General features: G+C 36.3%; 3 protein-coding genes across 3 annotated transcripts; 2 read left to right on the top strand and 1 right to left on the bottom strand.

Annotated features, from left to right (window-relative positions):
- Positions 1 to 6,816: 6,816 nt before the first annotated feature.
- Positions 6,817 to 8,171, top strand: LOC145015658 (DNA-directed RNA polymerases I, II, and III subunit RPABC5). The gene is made up of 4 exons (XM_078974128.1): positions 6,817 to 6,944; positions 7,096 to 7,154; positions 7,695 to 7,789; positions 7,950 to 8,171. Exons 1-4 carry the CDS (start codon positions 6,909 to 6,911, stop codon positions 7,973 to 7,975), a joined length of 216 nt encoding a protein of 71 aa, XP_078830254.1. The 5' UTR covers positions 6,817 to 6,908; the 3' UTR covers positions 7,976 to 8,171.
- A 1,992-nt stretch (positions 8,172 to 10,163) lies between these two features.
- LOC145015977 (uncharacterized) lies at positions 10,164 to 12,953 on the bottom strand. The gene is made up of 7 exons (XM_078974432.1): positions 12,945 to 12,953; positions 12,577 to 12,678; positions 11,591 to 12,004; positions 11,182 to 11,344; positions 11,037 to 11,090; positions 10,648 to 10,947; positions 10,164 to 10,354 (listed from the first exon to the last, which is right to left on the bottom strand). The coding sequence occupies exons 1-7, from the start codon at positions 12,951 to 12,953 to the stop codon at positions 10,164 to 10,166; spliced, it is 1,233 nt and encodes a 410-aa protein (XP_078830558.1).
- A 4,849-nt stretch (positions 12,954 to 17,802) lies between these two features.
- LOC145017499 (uncharacterized) lies at positions 17,803 to 20,107 on the top strand. Its single transcript, XM_078975521.1, has 2 exons — positions 17,803 to 18,321; positions 18,665 to 20,107. The coding sequence occupies exons 1-2, from the start codon at positions 18,083 to 18,085 to the stop codon at positions 19,971 to 19,973; spliced, it is 1,548 nt and encodes a 515-aa protein (XP_078831647.1). The 5' UTR covers positions 17,803 to 18,082; the 3' UTR covers positions 19,974 to 20,107.
- The last annotated feature ends 365 nt before the right edge of the window (positions 20,108 to 20,472 follow it).

The following is a 20,472-nucleotide window of genomic DNA, read 5'->3' as shown; positions in this document are numbered from 1 at the left end:
ATGGTACGTTGAGCGGTGTTTGACCTGCAGGAAGGTCAAGGCCGAACATCAGAGACCGCATGGTAAGATGCATCCGTTGGACATTCCACTGTGGAAATGGGAAGACATCACCATGGATTTTATTACAAAGCTTCCCAGAACCGCGCGTGGAGTGGATTCGATTTGGGTCATCGTGGACCGACTGACCAAGAGTTCTCACTTTATTCCAATTCAGGAGAGCATATCGGCCGAGAAATTGGCCGATATCTATATCAGGGAGATCGTGGCGCGGCACGGGGTGCCGGTATCGGTGATCTCGGATAGGGATGTACGTTTCACTTCCAGATTTTGGAAGAAGTTTCATGACGAGTTGGGCACTCGATTGCATTTTAGCACCGCCTTTCACCCGCAGACAGATGGTCAGAGTGAGCGGACCATCCAGACTTTGGAGGACATGTTGCAGGCGTGTGTGTTAGATTTCGGTGGTAGCTGGGATACCTATCTTCCCTTGGCTGAGTTCTCATACAACAACAGCTACCACGCGAGTATTGATCGACCACCATTCGAGATGTTGTACGGGCGGAGGTGCAGAACCCCGATATGCTGGGGTGAAGTTGGCCAGAGAGTCATGGGAAGCACCGAGGTGGTGCTAGAGACGACTGAGAGGATCCAGCAGGTTCGGAGCAAACTTCAGACTGCTCAGAGTCGGCAGAAAAGTTACGCCGACAAGCGTCGATCCGACTTGGAGTTCCAAGTCGGGGATATGGTTCTCCTGAAAGTGTCGCCTTGGAAAGGCGTCATTCGATTCAGGAAGCGGGACAAGTTGGGCCCAAGATTCATCGGGCCGTTCAGGGTTGTAGCCCGGGTGGGCAAGGTGGTGTATAGGCTGGATCTGCCAGCCGAGCTCAGTCAGATCCACAGCACTTTCCATGTTTCGCAGCTGCGGAAGTGCCTAGTGGACGATTCAGCAGTAGTACTGTTGGAGGATATTCAGGTTGATAACAGCTTGAATTACATTGAGCACCCAGTCGCAATACTCGACAGGAAGTCGAAGGCTTTGAGGAACAAGAGGGTGGAACTAGTGAAGGTGCAATGGCAGCACCGCAAGGGTTCGGAATGGACTTGGGAGCCGATGGACGAGATGATGGAGCATTACCCCGAGCTGTTTCAGGATCGAGCAGCAGACTTCGAGGACGAAGTCTAAAATAAGTGGGGGAGATTTGTAGCACCTGGTTCCCGGTATGTAAACCTTATTTGAGTATTTCCCCATTTTAGCCTTGGACTCGGCGAGTCATAGGTTCGACTCGCCGAGTAGGGACGAGACTCAGGACACGTTTAAGTTGGTGACTCGGCGAGTCACCGCTGCTGGATGAAACCCTAAATTTCAAGGGTTTGTACCCTATTTAAACCCTCATTTCCGCCCCAAACTCGCCCCCATTCACCCCCAGAGCTCCCAACATCGTTTATACCCTTATTTCCTTGGGAGATTGAAGTGTTTTGGTGTGTTCTTGAAGATTTTGAGGAGAAAGAAGAGTAGATCAAGAAGAGGAGAAGGAGGTCAGGCATCTCTGTGTCATCTCAACGTTTTCCTTGAGGTATAGCTCGTTTCCCCTCTGTTTTCAAGCTTGTAATCTCTTTTAGCTTCATAGAAGTCCTTCTTGAGCTCTTCCCCAAGCTTGTTTGTGCTTTGTGGGTTGTATTAAGTTGTTAGCCTTTAGATCTAGGCATGATTTAGTCCCTGGAGCTTGGATCTAATGCCTTTATGGGGTCATATTGCATGAAAGCCCTAGATCTACCTCTTTTGGTGCACTTTGAGCCCTAAAATCCATATTGGTGAATATATACACGTAAAGTTGGAAACTTTACGTGTGATTTGTGTCCTAGAAGCCCAGATCTGTGAATGACATGGACTGAAATCGAGCAAATCAGTGTATTTGATGGATGCATGGCGGCGACTCGGCGAGTCGTATATGTGACTCGGCGAGTCTGGTCGCGAGTCACCGAATTGGTCCCTTTATGATGTATCGAGTTTGATCCGTGAGTCACAGGGGGTGACTCGGTGAGTTGGAAGTTGAACTCACCCATGTTAGGACTCGGCGAGTCAATGCCCTGACTCGGCGAGTCCAAGGCAATCTTCATAGATCAAGAACAGACTCGGCGAGTTGTTCATACAACTCGGCGAGTCTTAGCATAAGTGTTCTTCGGATGAAGATGAACTCGACGAGTTGTTCATACAACTCGGAGAGTAGGATGAAGGGGTTGAATGTCAGTTTAGAAGATGAACTCGTCGAGTCATAACCTAACTCGACGAGTAGAAACAGGGACTCAGGACAATCGTCTGATAGGGACTCGACGAGTTGGAGAACCAACTCGGCGAGTTGGGTCAACTGAAAGTTGACTCTGACTTTGACTTAGAGCTAGACCAGGGGTAAAATGGTCATTTTACCCAAAGGACAGTTAGCAGTGTTTGATTGAGTTTGTGTTGTGGGAATTGCAACCGGAGGATTTCCGGAGCAGCAGCAGTCAGTTAGTTCCCGATCAGTTCAGCAGCTACTTTGAGGTGAGTTACCTTCCAGTAGTGGTGGGTCTAAGGCCACAATGCCGGCCCACCAGTAGGAGACGTATGATAGATGATTGTCTTTGTGATATCATCTAGGTTTGCTACTACCTGATATGTTATATGCTATCATGATACGTTATATGCGATAGTAGTAGAGTTCGGTTGTTAGGACCGCAGGGTAGTCAGACACCCCAGAAACGTCTGACAGTATGTGATGATATGTTTGTATGTTGGCCTATTATGTTATGCGATAGAGGTAGCAGGAGGGGACCAGTCCTCGAGGATCAGTTGTTAGGACCGATGGGTAGTCAGCACCCCAGAATGGCTTGACATGGGTAGTCAGCACCCTAGAATGGCTTGACACGGGTAGTCAGCACCCCAGAATGGCTTGACACGGGTAGTCAGCACCCCAGAATGGCTTGACACGGGTAGTCAGCACCCCAGAATGGCTTGAAACGGGTAGGACGGCACCCCAGAATGGCCGTATGGGTAGGTCGGCACCCTAGAATGGCCGTACCGGGTAGTCAGGCAGCCCATAATAGCTTGGTAATATGCATGTTATGTGTTTGTATGGTATGTGGTACGTTGGGGGAACTCACTAAGCTTTGTGCTTACATTTTACTGTTTTGTTTTCAGGTACCTCTTCACCGAAGGGGAAGGAGCGAGCGCGGTAGCGGCACATCATGCACACACTCAGGTTTCCGCATTTACGAGATTCATTGGGATTTGTACTCTGATATTTTGATGGGTTGTATGGTTTGACTTTTTAGAACATGGTTTACGTTGTGTTATGGTGTGATCAAACAATGTTTTTATTTATTAATGTTTTCTAAAGTAATGTTTTAAAACGAAATTTTCGGACGTGAAAAATGGGTCGTTACACCGCTATCCTGAAATCAAGAACATTCGAAACCGGATGTTACAAAACAAGATAAATGTTATGTCACAAAACAACTAATAACTTCTTTTAAAAAATGAATAGTTGGGTAAACTAAAAAGTTACTGAAAATGTAAGGATTTTTTCTACATATAAACAAATTATAAAGTTTCTTTCTGAATATTGGTTGATAAATGGTTGTGTTTTTATGTAATTCTCCCTGCATAACTAAATATTTTCAGTTGTATTTTTTTTATCTAAAAAAATATAATAATAAAAACATCAATTTCTTGCTTTTAAAATTTTACATGATGTAAGTTTAACATTTATCTTATATAAATATATTCATTCTTTCAAAAAATATGATGTTTTATTATTAAAAAAAATGTTATTAATAATAGTATGTTGCTATTATATTTAAAAAAAATATAAGTATGCAAATTTTAGTTAAAAATAAAAATATGTTTTAGTTTTAATTTTATAAAATATAAGTACGATAAATTTTACATTGGTTCAATATAAAACTTTGATATTTAGTTTTAAAAATTATTTAGTTTTATCAAATTATGAATATATTTTTAGTAAGACATAAATATTTCAAAGCAAAATTAAAAAACGTTTGTTAGCTAATAATTAACTAGGTTGCTAAACATGTTAAGATAATTAACCATATGAATAATATGACATCAACTTCGTTCAACTCATTCTATTTAATGGTTAATTATTTTTGCATGTGTAACAATGTAGTTAATTATTAAGTAACATATGTTTTTTTTCTTTTCTTTTCTTCTTTTTTTAAAATTTTTTCGCTTCGAATGGTTTATGTATTTACTAATATTTAAAATTTGATAAAACAAAATAAAATTTTAAAATTAAATATCAAAAGTTCATATGATATAAAATTTACTGTACTTATATTATAAAACTAAAACTGAAACATATTTTTATAAAACTAAAACTCAAACATATTTTTATCTTTAACTTAAAAATTCATATTTATATTTTTAAATAAAATAGCAACATAATATTTTTTTCTATAATAACTTTCTTTTATAATAACACATCATATTTTTTCATAAAAATAAATATATTTATATAAGAAAAATGAAGATAAATTTTAAAAATCTCATCATTTAAAAATTTAAAAGTAATAAAATGATGTTTTTATACTTCAATTTTTTTAGATAAAAAATATAAAACATCAATATTTAATTATGTATTATATTTTGATTATTTTAGATAAAGTCTAGACAACAAAAGATATATATATATATATATATATATATATATATATATATATATATATATATATATATATAATATTTACATGATAATTATAATTTATAAGTTCTAATTTTTTATTTATATAAATTTTACCTTTCATATAAAAACAAATGTATTTCATAAAAAGATTTCATGTAAAACAATGTTGTAAAAAATTAATATATAATATCCTAACTTTTAAAAAATATATAACAAAATTTTTTTGAAAATCTTTAAAAAAAAACTTAAAAGAAAATATAAATGACAAAAATAACATTTATCTAAAATAATTTCAACTTTTGTTTAAAATAATTTCAACATCTATCGCATTGATATTCATGATAAAATAGTATTTGTGTGCAAAAATCTGTAGACATTATCATATAAAAAAAAGGAACTGATCCGTATATAATAGTTTTTTTTTTCCATTCACAACAATTTATGTATTATTGAGTTGTACAATATAACATTTTAAAACACCAATTGTTGTGTGTGGTAAAAAATTTGTTGTGTACAAATCAACTCTTTAAAAAAAGGTTTCACAAAAACCATTTTAAGGACAAGCATAAAAATTTAAGAAGGAAATTTTGTTTATGTTTGTTACATCTTAACAATTATAACATGGACAAAATTGCAAAAATGGTCCCTGTGCTTGGCAAATTTATGTGCTTTTGGTCCAAAATGAAACGTTGGTGCACCACTGGTCCAATTTCAGATACTTTGTATGGTTTTGGTCCCTTTGGTTGGTATTTTTGTGTAGTTTTGGTCTATACCTCACCTAAAATGACCAATATACCCTTACATATTTCTTTTTTAATTTCTTTTATTTTATTTATTATTATTTCAATTAAAAGAAATGGAAAAAGAAATTACCACCCCACCCTACTCTTTTTCTCTCTCTCTCTCTCTCTCTCAACATAATCGGTCTATCCTCTCCCTTTCTTCTACCAGTGCTCGGAAACTACCACCTACACCACCGTGGTCGCCCCTGCTTGTGCATAACATCCCCTTAGTAAACTCCGGTGATGATGGCCTGCGACCTAGATGCAAAATCCAACAATGTGACCCACCTCCCACCGCTCATTCGTCTTCTACTGGATCTAAAAAGCATCATTTTTCGGCAAAGACGAACAACTTCTCAGCCAAAGCTCTGCCTTCTCTGCCACCTGTAAATCCCCAATTGCCAACATCCAAATCTCTAGCCCTCACAGCTACCACCACCCACAACAAATCTTTACCTACACTGTTCACTATCGTCTCTTACATCTCTTCCTACTGAAGATTTGGGGTTTGTGTTGTTGCTTCCTTACCTACGATTAGGGGTTTGTGTTATGGCCATCTCCGACCCTCTCTCATATGTCGCCGCCATTTCTCAGATCTACGTCGCCAGCACTGTTTTCTCAGATTATACATCAACGCAAGAGAAGAAGGATCGTCACCCTCAACCATCTTCGCCTATGATTTCACCACTATGTTTATAGGGATGAATCTAAAAAACACTCCACTGCCATTATGTGTACAAGGGTGGTGGGATTGGGTTGCATGGAGAATGAACAAAGAACGAGATTTTATGTTCTTGATTGTGTGTATATAAGTGCTTGATTGTGTATCTCGAGTTTCCAGAGAGCGATAGAGAGAGAGAGAGAGAGAGAGAGAGAGAGAGAGAAGTGTAGCAGTGGTCGTAGGTGAGGCGGGTGATGGGTGTACCATTGGTCGGAAGTGAGGCGTTGATCTTAGGGACGTTGACAAATGCATCCTTTTTTTGAGCTTATTTGTTTGAATTTCCTCCCATTAATCTCCTTTCTACCAATGAGAACATTGATCAATTCACATGAGAGAGAGAGAGAGAGTGTGTGTGTGTTTTTGTATTTTCAATTAGTTAAAAACATTAATATAAATAAAAAAATGGAAAACAAATTATAAGGGTATAATGGTCTTTTTAAGTAGATAAGGACCAAAAACGATAGAAAGATCCAATTTTGGACCAATGGTGCACCAATATTTCGTTTTGGACCAAAAACACATAAATTTGACAAACACAGGGACCATTTATGCAATTTTGTCTATAACATGAGGCATTTTTTTTGAACTCCAGAATCAAAAAAATACTATATATCTTTTTTTTTTTTTTTTTTTTTTTTCTCTACGAGCTCAAATTATTAATTTCCGTCAATATCCCGGGTATATAAACTATACAGTCATAGCAGGTCACATAGAGGGAAAACAAAGATGATTATTCCTGTTCGTTGTTTCACTTGCGGCAAGGTAAACCCTAAAACCCTAATTCTCGAATGATCATCTGTATTTTTTTTTTCCGATTAACATAAAGTGAATAATGCTTTTGTTCGTATGTTTAATGTTTCGTAACTTCTTTCGAGGACCTAATTTCATCGACAAATTTGTGTGTTTTTGTTAGGTCATTGGAAACAAATGGGACACGTATCTTGATCTTCTCCAGTCTGATTACACGGAAGGGTGAGGAATTGTCGATGTTTTTGTTTTTATTGTTTGTTTGTTTTTTTTTTTTAAATAAAATCGAATGCTTGGCCTTATGAGAACTGTGATTACTTTGCTGATTGTAATTATATCCCTGTTAGTGATAGATTCAAGATTTTGAACATACAGAGAAACATGGTATTTACAGCATATTACAATTTTCGACTCTGTATATTTGCTCCTTTTCTGAAAGCTGGACACACTAATATCAACTTCTAAATTGATAAAATTACAGAAATCAGATGAAGAAATTTTTGTTAAGAAGCACATTAAACTTTGTTACTGCTCTCCTATGGACGCACATGCATAATCTTTTTTTCTTATCTTACTTTTTCTTTCATGGCTAATTTGATTGTAGAACTTACATAAACTTTAACAGCAGATTGTAACATTTCTTAACTTTTCATATCATGGTGCTAAATCCTTCTGTTTGTAACTTCTCACCATTATTGGCTGTGTTCATAAGATCTTTAATTCATTTATAATTTATGGTGTCTTTTTTTCTGTTGACTCATGCAGAGATGCTCTTGATGCTTTGGGACTTGTCCGTTATTGTTGCAGAAGAATGCTAATGACTCATGTTGATCTCATCGAGAAGCTTCTGAACTACAACAGTAACCTCACTCCCTGTTTCTACATCAAAAATTCTTTTCTACATTACATATGAAGTGATTATTATATTTAAAGCCATAATTAATCCAGTAAATTTAGTAACCTCACTCCATTTTGTTTCTTTTTTGCTCTTACACTAACAAAGATGTCATTCTGTTGTAGCATTGGAGAAATCTGATACGAGCTGAGGCCTTGTGAAGAATGATTTGGATAATCCTAAATAGCTTCCCTAATATATGATAAGTTGTATTGATAAAACAAAATGGATTGATGTTTGGGTTGTGTTCTACTGTGGGAATATTATTTTGGTTTTGAAGGATTTGTAAACTTGTATCTTTTTACAAGGGTTGTAGATCCATTAGAAGAGCATTGTGTTCTTGTTTATAGCTGCATTTATTTGGATATTTGCCTTTGATAATTTCTAAATGGGTCACGATGTGATATATTAGTGGGGTATTGCTTCGTAAGGATGTTTTGGAAGGAGTAGGAATCTGTCAAATAGAAGTGGAATTTGTAGGGTTTGGTATCTTAATCACAAGGAACGTTCTGAATCAGCCGCACATTTTAGATACATACCATTTTCGTAGCATCTTTATACACATTAGCACACTAAAAATGAATGTCTACCTTACTTATCTTAAAAAATCGCCGACTTAACACTTCTTAAGACATCATGTTTTGAAAACACTATATTCAAAATAAACATTTGAACACTTCTTCAGAAATCACCCTTTAGATCATATCATCTTTAATATAGGTAACGCTATATACACAACTTAAGTAACACCTTCCTCAATCACATACTCGGGAAAAAGATATCGGTGCATTTAGTTATGGAAAAATGAGGTGTTTTTAGGAAAAAATTTCTAAGAAAAATAAGAATTTTTAAAACACGTTTAGTTCAATGATTTTTCTAAAAAATTCATAGAAAAAGAAAATTTTCCAAAATTACAAAGAACTTAGAAAATTTTAACGAACTGATAATTATTATTTTTCACATTTTTTTAATTCAATTTAATATATATATATATATATATATATATATATATATATATATATATATATATATATATATATATATATATATATATATATATACACACACACACACACAACCACCCTCACACCACCCCTCCTACCCTACCCCATCCCAACCCTACAAACACACCCCCACACCCATCACCACCACTATCGTAATCACTGACCCACCACCACCTCCATCACGATTATTGTCAGTCACCACTACCGGCATTACCACTACCACCACCATCTCCATTATCCTTGCCACTACCAACACTACACTACAACCCACACCCCCATGATTTTTTATGTTGGTGATCCACAAGCCAACTGAACCACCCTCTTAACCCATTTTAATTTGGATACACATGACCACAAAGTCATCTTAGTTATAATCACATATGAATGGATGTAACATGTACATGTTTTTTTTTGCATCATATTAATTAACCCTTTGAACCAACATAATTAAAACACACCTCGTCTTAAGTTCTAAATAACACTTAGTTGTCTATCATTGTTTTCTAAAACAAAAAAAATTAAAGACACACCTCTTTAGTTCACAAAACACTTATTTGCCTCTAAAACAAAGCAATTAAAGACACATGTTTTTTTGTTAGAAGGAGCAAATATATTAAAAACCTTACCTAGCTAGATACTAGGCGAAAATAGATACAAAGAAAGTAGAGTAAATACATATTAAAAGTATTAGCAGATACAATCACATGCTAAGGAAAAGGCAATGACTCCAATCACTCCATCTAAATACTTTTGAATTAACTGAGGTTTGAACCACAGGAACACTGTAGATTTAACGAGGTCAACCATTTTAGTAGGGGAATTCTGGATTTGTTGAAAATTCGATCATATCACACATTCCAAACATCACATAATATGCCATAACAAATTCCCAACAAGATGTTCTTTTGTTTTGTATAATTTCCCCAATTAGACACAAAGTTTAGGATCTCCTTAACCTTGCTGAAATCGACCTTCACCACTATCCCACGCCATCTAAGAATCCATACCCAAATTGTTTTCGCATATGGGCAGTCACAAAACAAGTGATCTATGTTTTCTTCTTCATTCTCACAAAAAAAACACCTGGAATTGATTCAATGTTTACTCTCCTATTTTTAAATGTAGCAGCCGACATGATCTTATCTAAAAGCGCTCTCCAAAAAAACAGGCTACCTAGGCAGGAACAGACGGGGGAATTGACAGTATGTGTTGCCGAATTTTTTTTCTGATCAAACATAATATAAAACCGAAAAATAATTCATTACGTCTAATACAAATAAGTGATCCATTACATAAAAGTTAAAAACATAACAACGATCTATCATCTATTACAATTTAAATTTGTCCTCTTCGTGCATACATCTTTTGAAACTGTTCCATTACTTTTTCATTCTTAACTTTCACAAGTGCTTCGGTCTCAACATAGCAAAGCAATGCATCAGTCAAAAACTCATCACCAATTTTGTTATGCAAGTCGTTATTCAAGAGCTTCATCTTCCAAAAACATTTTTCTACACTTGCGGTCGCTACAGGTAATATCAAAGCCAATTTTAAAAACTTATAAACCAGAGGATAAGATCGATGTTTCCCCATACTAACCATTAATCGAGAAAGCTCGGAAATTCCTTTCAAAGTGGTAAACCGCTCATCTATGATGCAAGAGTGATAAAATATCTCAAGTTGTCCTTCAAGATTTATCAATCCGAATCATCAAAGTCATACTTGTACAACTTAGCCAACGTTAACAACTTTGATTTGTCAAATTGTACAAATGAATCCTAATGGCTCAAAGCACCCATGTATTCTATTAATTGGGTACTTGTTTCACTAAATCGATCCTGATATTCTGTAAGTTGAATATCCACCACCGTGTTGAAGATTTCAACCTCAAAATGAAATTTATTGGTCTTTGTGGTCGTACGGTTTCTCACACCAACATAAAAATCCTCCATTTCCAAAGTGGCAATATTGTGTGTTTGAAAAAAAGATGATACCTTTAGCAAAATTCTAGCAAACCCCGTGTCTCTTAAAGATTGCAATGCATCCATTGTCCTTCTAACCATCGAAGCCGCTTCTAAAATTTCTAGATCTTTTTTATGAAGTTTCTTTGATAATGTACCTGCGAGGGTAAAATGCCATACATCATATATAAGTAAAACACAAACTCATAAGATTTAAAGTATGCTAAGATTTCGAACGTTTGTTGACGTTTTGCCAATGACCCTCCATCTACTTTCAGAAATTCTAAAACTACAAGAAAATCTGCAAACACCTTCATCAAACTTGTGAATGTATTGAAATGTGACTCCATCTTGTATCTCCCGCTCGAACAAGTGTAATCTATTGATTTAACCCTCTTCCTGTTTCAAGTTCACCACTACACAAGCCTTTTTGCACCCTTTCTCTTGCTTGTTCCTATAGTAAGTCTTTTCTTTTACACGAGGCACAAACAACATTAACCACCAATGAAATTTGCTCAAAAAAGTCACTAACACCATCATGCTTCTTTGATACAGCTACAACCAGTAATTAAAGTTGGTATGCAAAACAATGTATATAAAAAGTTTTGTCATTCTCTTGTAATATCAAAGCTTTCAAACCATTGAATTCTCCTAGCATATTGCTAGCCCCATCATAACCTTGTCCTCTTATCTATTAATATATATATATATATATATATATATATATATATATATATATAATATAACACATAAAGCTAATTAAATTAAACTGAAGTAACAAAAAAGTAAAGAATAAATTACATGACTAATACTCAATGTATTACTTGTAAGTATTTCATTTATGGCGTTTTTGAGTGTCAAAGAGGATGTATCATTCACGTACACAAATCTAATGAATCTTTCCTTCACAAATCCAAGACTATCGACATATCGCAAAATAATAGCCATTTGTTCCTTTTTTGAGACATCGTTAGATTCATCAACCAATAATGTGAATACATCTCGACTAATCTCCTGATGAATACTCAAAAGTACTTCTTGTGCAAAACATTGCACAAGTTCTTTTTGAAATTTAGGGCAAATAAGTTGATTGTTTTTAGGAGCATTTTCTAAAGTATTGTTGAAAATATCTTCACTAGTCTCTCGAATGGATTTTAACACTTCAATATAAAGCCCTCTATTTTCCGAGTTAACCGACTCGTCATTACCACGAAACTGTAAACCGAATTTCAATAAAAGTCTAACAACAATAATAAAAAGATTTAATTGCACTTTATATTTATGGTCGTCCGCTTCGGTTTGCCTCCTCAAGACTACATTAATAACTTGTTTTTCTCTCAATAAAAATCACACTTTTCTCTTGCTTTGTTGTGAAAACTATCAACATTGCCCACATGAGTATCAAATGCAATTTTTATTCCAAGTATCAAAACCTTGGGAAACAAATTCATATCTCCCTTATTTTTGTCCCATAAGGTCTCCACACACATAATAATATAAACAATATGTTTTTTTTTCTTTTTCACACTATATTCCAACCAATCAAAATTGTTAAACCATGAAGGAACGAAGCTTCTTACTCTATCACCTATTTTTATTTTTGGAAACTTATGTAGCCTTATTTGATAAGGTCCTTGAAGCAAATATGCCATTTTTACATCATCTATTATATTTAAGGTATACCTTGTAATATTTGGCTAGTCCGTCGGGCCCTTTGGAAGATCTTTCAAATCAACACTATCATTAGTTTCAATAGATCATGGAGTTTGTAGAATTGCATTAGAAACCAAAGGGATTGATTGATTGGTGGTTGGTGTTTGGGAAGATCCTTCACCACTTTCATTAGGATTAGGTCTTGGTCTTTTGGTAAGAAAACCACCAAGGGTAACCTACAATTCAAAATTAAGCTAAATAACTAATAATTTCACCAAATCATCCAATAGCTTCAATAAAAAGTAAAAACATACAAACTACACCAAATCAAAATTGAACTTCAATAAAGACAATAAGACATAGCAATTTTATTTCACCAAATCAATCAATAAGTCAATAACATCAATAAAAACATAGAAATTTCACCAATTCAAGATAACAAACATAGCAATTTCGATTTCAACCTAAAAAATTGGTAAAATTTCAATCTTCAAACACTTACTTGCTTCATTCTTATGTAGGGCTTGGAGTCGAATTGAAAAAATGGGAATCGATTTTTGCTACTCAGTCAACAAGACACTCAATAAATTAGAAGGAAATAACAATGGAACTCATGGAAGCATCAAGCAGCAAGCGAAGTCATCGAGTTGTCGAGTGAAGTCGCCGATTGCAAACACAGTGTGTCCGTCCCTGTTAGTATCAATGTTTTTTTTTCTTTTTCTTTTTGCTCTTGTCGATTAATTGTCTCCCATTCTCCCAAATGCCATTGGGTTATTTTAGTTATTTTTTGGCTAAAGTTAATAGGATTTTTGGATTAGTAATTAATAAGTTTAAGTTATAAAGAAATTTTTGGGCTTGGTTGATCTAATAAAGTGGTAAATTTTTTTTTATCAGTTGCCAATTTTTTTACGTAGTTGTCATTTTTTTTCTACGTAGTGTGCTTAAGCTTTATGATGATTTCCCCTCCTTCTTCTTATAAGGACACTAAAAATGAACTCTCAAGCTCATGATGCTTACACAATGAATTAGGGTTGCAAAGGGATGATTTGGGGGATGTAAGATGACGAGGGAAAAGGTCTTGAGGATATAATGATGCTTGAATAGGGTACAAACCCTAAAAATTAGGGTTTGACCCCCAGCCACGTATACCATACGTACGTTTGAGTACGCCCAATGTACTCAACGGATCACATGTCCCTTTAAAGGGGCTAAGGGACCAATATTGCAGTTAAATTTCATACTAAGGGTATAAATGGAAAATACCTGGATCAAGGTGATACAATAATAAAAAGAAGATTCATTGGGTTACGTGGGATGTGGTTACAAAACCCAAGTAAATAGGAGGTTTCGGAGTGGGAAGCCTTAAATCCTTAAATATTGCGTTTCTTACGAAATCGTGGTGGTGATTAAAAATAGAAGTTGATTCTCTTTGGTACTCTTATATTAAAGCTTTACATAGCAATAATGTAGTTGATGGGAGCCCTTTTGTGAAGTGTGGCATTTTGGGAAGTGGCTCTCAATTTTTCAAATAAAATAGGAGCTTGAGGATTGAAACATTTCTTTGGATAATCCTTTTTGTAGGAAAATTGGAGCTGGAAATTACACACATTTTTGGAAGGAAAAATGACTTGGAGATTACACGCTTAAAGAGAGATTCCTGAATTTGTATAAGCATGACATTGAGAAAGATTGCATGGTTTTTGACAGGTTAGTAAAGAACTTTGATGCTGTTTTTCAGGGGAGTTGGAAGAGGCAACTAAGGAGGGGAAAAAAGGCTAGAGAGCTGGCTGCGTTGAAAGATGTTGTCGACGGTTTTACTTTGTTCCCAAATTTGGATACTTGGTTTTGGAGATTTGATGTTTAATGGATTTTTTCTGTCCGCTCATTGAGGATTTTGATGGCTGAAATTCTTGGAGTTCACATGTAACATCCCTAGAAATATAGATAAAACTTTGTTTTTAATTCATTTAATTAATAAGAAACTGATACCAAAATATTCAAAATAGTCATATTGTAACATGTCATCAGAGTACAAATCCTAAAATCACAAAGTGCTGAAAAACATAGAGTGATGCGGTGCGATCAGGCCGGACCAATTTCCTTCAAACTGGAAGTACTTGAAACAGAAACTGAAAATTATAAACACAAAGCTTAGTGAGTTTCCCCAAAATACTACATACTAAACAAACATACTGCCAAGTATATCTGGGTGCCGACCTACCCCTTCGGGCTATTTCAAACGGATATTGCCAAGCATATATGGCTACTTGCCCACCCTTTCAGTCTATCTCAATCGAATACTATCAAACATATATGGGTGCTTGCAATCCCCTTCGGTTTATTTCAATCAGATACCGGGTCTATTTCACCCCCATTACTACCACATAATATCATAACAGAAATCAAGAGTTATTAAGCAAATACAATCATCTTTGGCAATTATGACAAATACAATCATCATACTTATAACATGAAGTAGTGGGACGGTCTTGGTGCCTTCGACCCACAAATATTGCGTAAGAAGACTCACCTCAAACTGTGGGTATCAAATCACACTCAACAGATGACTCACGGACTCATATCCCTATCATGCAAGCATACAACCCAAATTAGAAATCAGGCCACATTCTAACATGAAAGTCCAAAACCCTAATCCTTGACTTAAGGCAAAAAGGCTCCTTCACCTTTGCCTTATTGGGCATCCTCTCCTTCAAAGCCCAAATTCATAAAATCCTAAAATGGCATCCAAGCCCACTACAGGGCCTCTAAGGCCCAATATGGCCCAAGATCCCCAAACATGGCCTTAGGACCAAAATAACTTGCTACAATCAGGTGGGTCGAGACCCAATATATTTAAGTCTAGAGCCTAACACTAAACGAGCCCAAAATCCTTCTAAGCCCACTGACTGTGTACGTGCGACGTACTTGGCAATTATCACAAATACAATCATCATACTATAACATGAAGTAGTGGGCCAGTCTTGGTGCCTTCGACCCACAAATACTGCGAAAGAAGACTCACCTCAAATTGTGGGTATCAAATCACACTTAACAGATGACTCACAGACTCATATCCCTATCATGCAAGCATACAACCCTAATTAGAAATCAGGCTACATTCTAACATGAAAGTCTAAAACCCTAATCCTTGACTTAAGGCAAAAAGGCTCCTTCACCTTTGCCTTATTGGGCCTCCTCTCCTTCAAAGCCCAAATTCATAAAATCCTAAAAAGGCATCCAAGCCCACTACAGGGCCTTTAAGGCCCAAGAGCCCCAAACATGGCCTTAGGACCAAAATAACTTGCTACAATCAGGTAGGCCGAGACCCAATATACTTAAGTCTAGAGCCTAACACCAAACGAGCCCAAAATCCTCCAAAGCCCACTGACTGTGTACGCACGACGTACTTGGCTTGTACGCCAAGCGTACGTTGGTGTTCACCAGGGGTCGAGGCGTTGACCCAATACGCGCAACATACACTGGAGTAAACATGGCGTACTGGTCTGCCAGCCCATCTTCACTTCCATGTCTTAATCCATTAAGACCTAATGTTCAAAACTTAGATCTAGGACCCTAAAATGTCCTAAGCCATAAAGTTGCAAACTTTATGCTTTTGCATGCAAGGATGGGGCCCAAAACATAAATAAAGTCCATATGCACACTTGGATGGCTCCTAACACTTGCATGGTTGAGGCTTAACCATCAAGATCCGATTTTTATGACTCAAAACACCTCCAAGAGCTCAAAAGGACAACTCATATGGTTTGAAGTTGCTTATCTCCAAGAATCCAAACTATGGGACCAAAATATACCATTTTCTACCCTAAATCTAGATCTAAGCATGCAACGGTCAAGGTTTAAACTTTATATCTTCAATGGGTCGGAAATGGTGCCAAACTTCTGGATCTACAAGGTCTTCCCACGTTCTTGCTTCTTCCCAAGCTTCCTTTTTCTTCAAAGACTTTAAAGAACACCAAAAATTATCAAGGAAGCTCACAAATGCATTCAAGGTGGCTTAGATTTTGAGATTAGCATAATAAGGGAAATGGAAGGTGAAGAGGTAAAAAGTTTGAGGGACTTAAGGTCTTAAATAGGGTGCAAACTCTAAAAACTAGGGGTTGCCTCAGACACACATACATGGTTAAGTCCCGCGACCATAGCTGTGGCTAGTACGCTAAGCGTACCCAATGAGTATGCCTTGCGTACAAACCAATGAACCAATTTGAAAGAAAATTGCATTAGGGACTTAAAGAGAAACTTACCAAAACTTGAATGTTACCACACAACCCTTTACGTGATTTTAAATGGGTTAGTCTGGTCCCAATTAAGATCAATTGTTTCATGTGGCAGGTTCTCATCAATCGTATTCCAGTGACAAAAAAATTTAAAAGAGAGGGGCATTCCCCTGGTTTGTGTTGTTTGTCCTATATGTAACATTGATGATGAAGACGTTGATCATATTTTCTTCGGTTGCTCTTTCGCGTCTCAAATTTGGAAATGGTTTCAAGATTGGAGTGGTATATTGACGAAATGCCCGAAAGTGGAATGGAGTTGCTCAAGGAGTTAAATGAACCTGTTCAAAGAAAGAAGAGGAAAAAGTTTAAACTTGCCTTAATATTTTAGGTGGTTTGGTTAATTTGGTTAATTTTATGATATTTAGTGAGTTACATATAATTGGATTAAGCATAGATTTTATTATAATTTCATTTGTTGGTTCAATTGGTATGTCTCCCCTTGTAATGTTTGTACAATATAATTTTGACTAATCGCTATTCTAATAAAAAAATAGTTTTATTATTCTTTTAACATGTGTCATCATATTCAGCTTCATAATTAATGCAAATTTTATTTTTCTTTTGCCATGTTTCACTTTATTATGTCTCATAATTAATGCATAACATTTATCAACATATTGATTCTCCATTTCAAATTTCTCATTCTAACTACACTAAATTAACAATATTAGAATAAAAATTAAAATAAAATTAATACAAATAATAAAGTGATATAATCTTACATATTTATTTAAATCGATGATTATAATTTTATATAACTAAAAAACTTCTTAATTAATAATTTATTTAAAATAAGTTATTAATAATTTTAAATTTTAACTATTAAAATTTAATAATTTTATAACCGTGATTTCCATGAGCCATGAACTATAAACTAAGAGTATAATATCTGATTAGTCTTTTTTTTTAATTTATCCGTAGCAAAAAAAATAAAAAAATAATAATAAGAAAAACTCATTAATTTTGTTTTCTTGGGCGTTATTTTGATATTTCATAGTTAATTCAAAAAATAAATATCGAAGCCGCTTTATTTCCTGTAATCTCCCGAATCAATAAATTTAAAAATTCGATGCATTTATTACGCCCCTTCACTTTACTCATTTCAAACGAGAATTGTCATCGAAGAACAGTCGCAAGTCGCAGGTTCACAGTAGTCACTCCCAACGCACAAAATCTCAAACTTCTCGGTGTTCCTGAGCTTCACATCCCTCTTTCCTGTATCTCCATAGCTATCATCAATACCCCCAGCAGCAGCAACAACAGCTCTTTTTACTAGCATATTATGTATGACTTGCATTTCTGGATCTGAGGAGTTATAGTGAGTTCGGGTTAATAATTATCAGCAATGGGAGTGTTAGCTGAGTCATGGTGTTTCTGTAACGGCATATGCAAGTCGGAGAAAACAAAATCCACCATATATTCCGGTAAAGGTCCAGCCATGGTTAGAATTTCCACCGGCACTGGCTTTCTCATCCATCGGAACCTTCTTCTTACAACTCACGCTATACTCCCCTCGGTAGCCGCCGCTGAGGCCGCCGAGATCCATCTCCAAAACAGTGCCGTTGCTTCTCTTTTTCCTCACAGGTAAACACTTCGACTTCCATAAGTTGCCGTGTTTATGTTTGTGTATATCATCCTATTTGATCGAATTTGAAATTGGTAATGGTAGATCTGATAGAGTCTGATTTTGCTAACCCTAACGAGTTCAATTTCGATAAATGAGCTAGATTATTCAATGTTTTCCATTTTTTTCTTTCCGCTTAAAACTGTACATTGAATTTAGTTCAATTGAAGATATAATCTTATGCCCTAGACCATAATAGTCAATGCCATAGGTTTTCCCCCTTCTTTACATGAACTATTTACTTCAAATGGATTTGGAACTCTATCTCTCTAGCACCTACTCATGTCATGAATTCGTTAACAGGTTCTTCATTACTAGCTCAGTTCTTGATCTAACCATAGTTGGTCTTGATGTCATGGATGGAGACTCAAATTCACAGATTCAGCAGTCTCACTATTTGAAAACCTGTTCTAAACCGAATCTGGACCTTGGTAATACAGTATACCTTTTAGGCTACACTGAGAAAAACGAGCTAACAGTTGGTGAAGGTAAGGTGGTTATAGCCACCGACAACCTCATAAAGGTCTGCTCCGGTGGTCTAACATGGAGCCCTGGTTCAGCCGGTTTTGATGTCCACGGCAATCTATCATTCATGGTCTGTGATCCAATGAAGCTAGCCACATCCCCAACCACAAAATCATCATCAACGTCATCTTCTTCTACTTCATTTTCAATCAAGAATCCCCCAATGCAATTCGGCATTCCAATTCCTATAATCTACGATTGGTTAAACCAGCATTGGGAAGGGAGCCTCGACGATTTAGTAAACAAACCAAAACTTCCGATCATTAGGTTGATGTCAACAGGCCAAAAAAGCGAACACTCATGTTCTTCATTCACAAAAAGACGAGTTTTTAAATCGATTGAAGATGAAAACGAAGCAACAACTCCAACTCCATCATCGGAAAATATAACGCCGAAAACGAAAGGTCAACATCAACCGGGGACAAGTTCTTCCCCGATGGCTAATAGTTTTCAAGATGAAACGCCACCTGTTATCACTCGCGCTCAAGGAATCCCGACTCCCGAGATTTACGAATCGCCAAAATTGACCTCGACTCCTTTTCGGAAAAACGAAAAAAGCCCTAAAACTCAAATTCCGCTTCTGGATATCAACTTCCCGCCTAGAACCACCATAGCCACCGCCACACCGCCTGTGAGAAAAAAAGTTCCGGCGAGTAAGGGAGAAAAATTAGGGTCAAACTCAAACATGGGAGCCGAAGCTGAGAGTTCTGTAAACGGTGCACATAGTGAGGTCCAATCGTGTGCATCGCCAGTTGAGTTATTGCAAGGGCAAAACGGGAATTACAGCAGTGAAGGGGAGATGACGATGTACTCTGCAGAAACTGCTGAAAGCCATAACTATCCGAGTCCACGAGAAGGAAGGTATCAAGTGGGTCGGAGCCAGAGCTGTGTGAATTATAACCGGTGGGGTCCGGTTCAAAGGAGAAAAGGTACAATAGGTTATTCACAAGGTACAACTTCTCAAAGGAGTAATGACTTTTGTAGCCCTACTGTGTCGTCGATTATGAAGAAACAGAATAATTCCGAGCGGTGGGTTAATAGACCTCGGCCGACTGCAACTCGTTCTTCTCCAAAATGGACGTTTTAGAGGTAAATGATATCATCGTGTATGTGGTGTCTCATTTTTTGAGTATGATGGAAATCTCTATAATGTAACTATTTTCATAGTGGCAAATCACATGTACAATGAAACATACTTTTAAGGTTTGATTTTTATTCTAGATAAGATATAATCAAAAATTAAAAAAATAATGCTTGAAAATGATATAAAGACCCACATAAAAGAGACATAATTGCAACTGCCGACATCGTAAAGTACTTGTTTATTGGTCTTATTATAAAACGAGAACTCGAATGCCACAAGTGGGATCATCCCTAATACAAGCTAGGATAAGACACAAAAAGTTTCGAAGGGGATAAATGGGATAATAGGGGTAAACAGGACAGAGAGTGCATCACCGTACCCGCCCCCAAAATTTTACTGTTCCCCGAAATGATTAGTCTTCTTACCCCCGCCACCGCCCCTGAATCCTTTTTATTACCCCTACTCCTGCCCCCGAATCTCTTTTATAGTAGAAATTTATATG

This window comes from Lactuca saligna, chromosome 9 (genome assembly GCF_052625555.1).
Source record: "Lactuca saligna cultivar CGN05327 chromosome 9, ASM5262555v1, whole genome shotgun sequence".
NCBI lineage: Eukaryota > Viridiplantae > Streptophyta > Magnoliopsida > Asterales > Asteraceae > Lactuca > Lactuca saligna.
The sequence above is the reverse complement of the archived record's forward strand: the minus strand, read 5'-3'. Positions and strand labels throughout refer to the sequence as shown.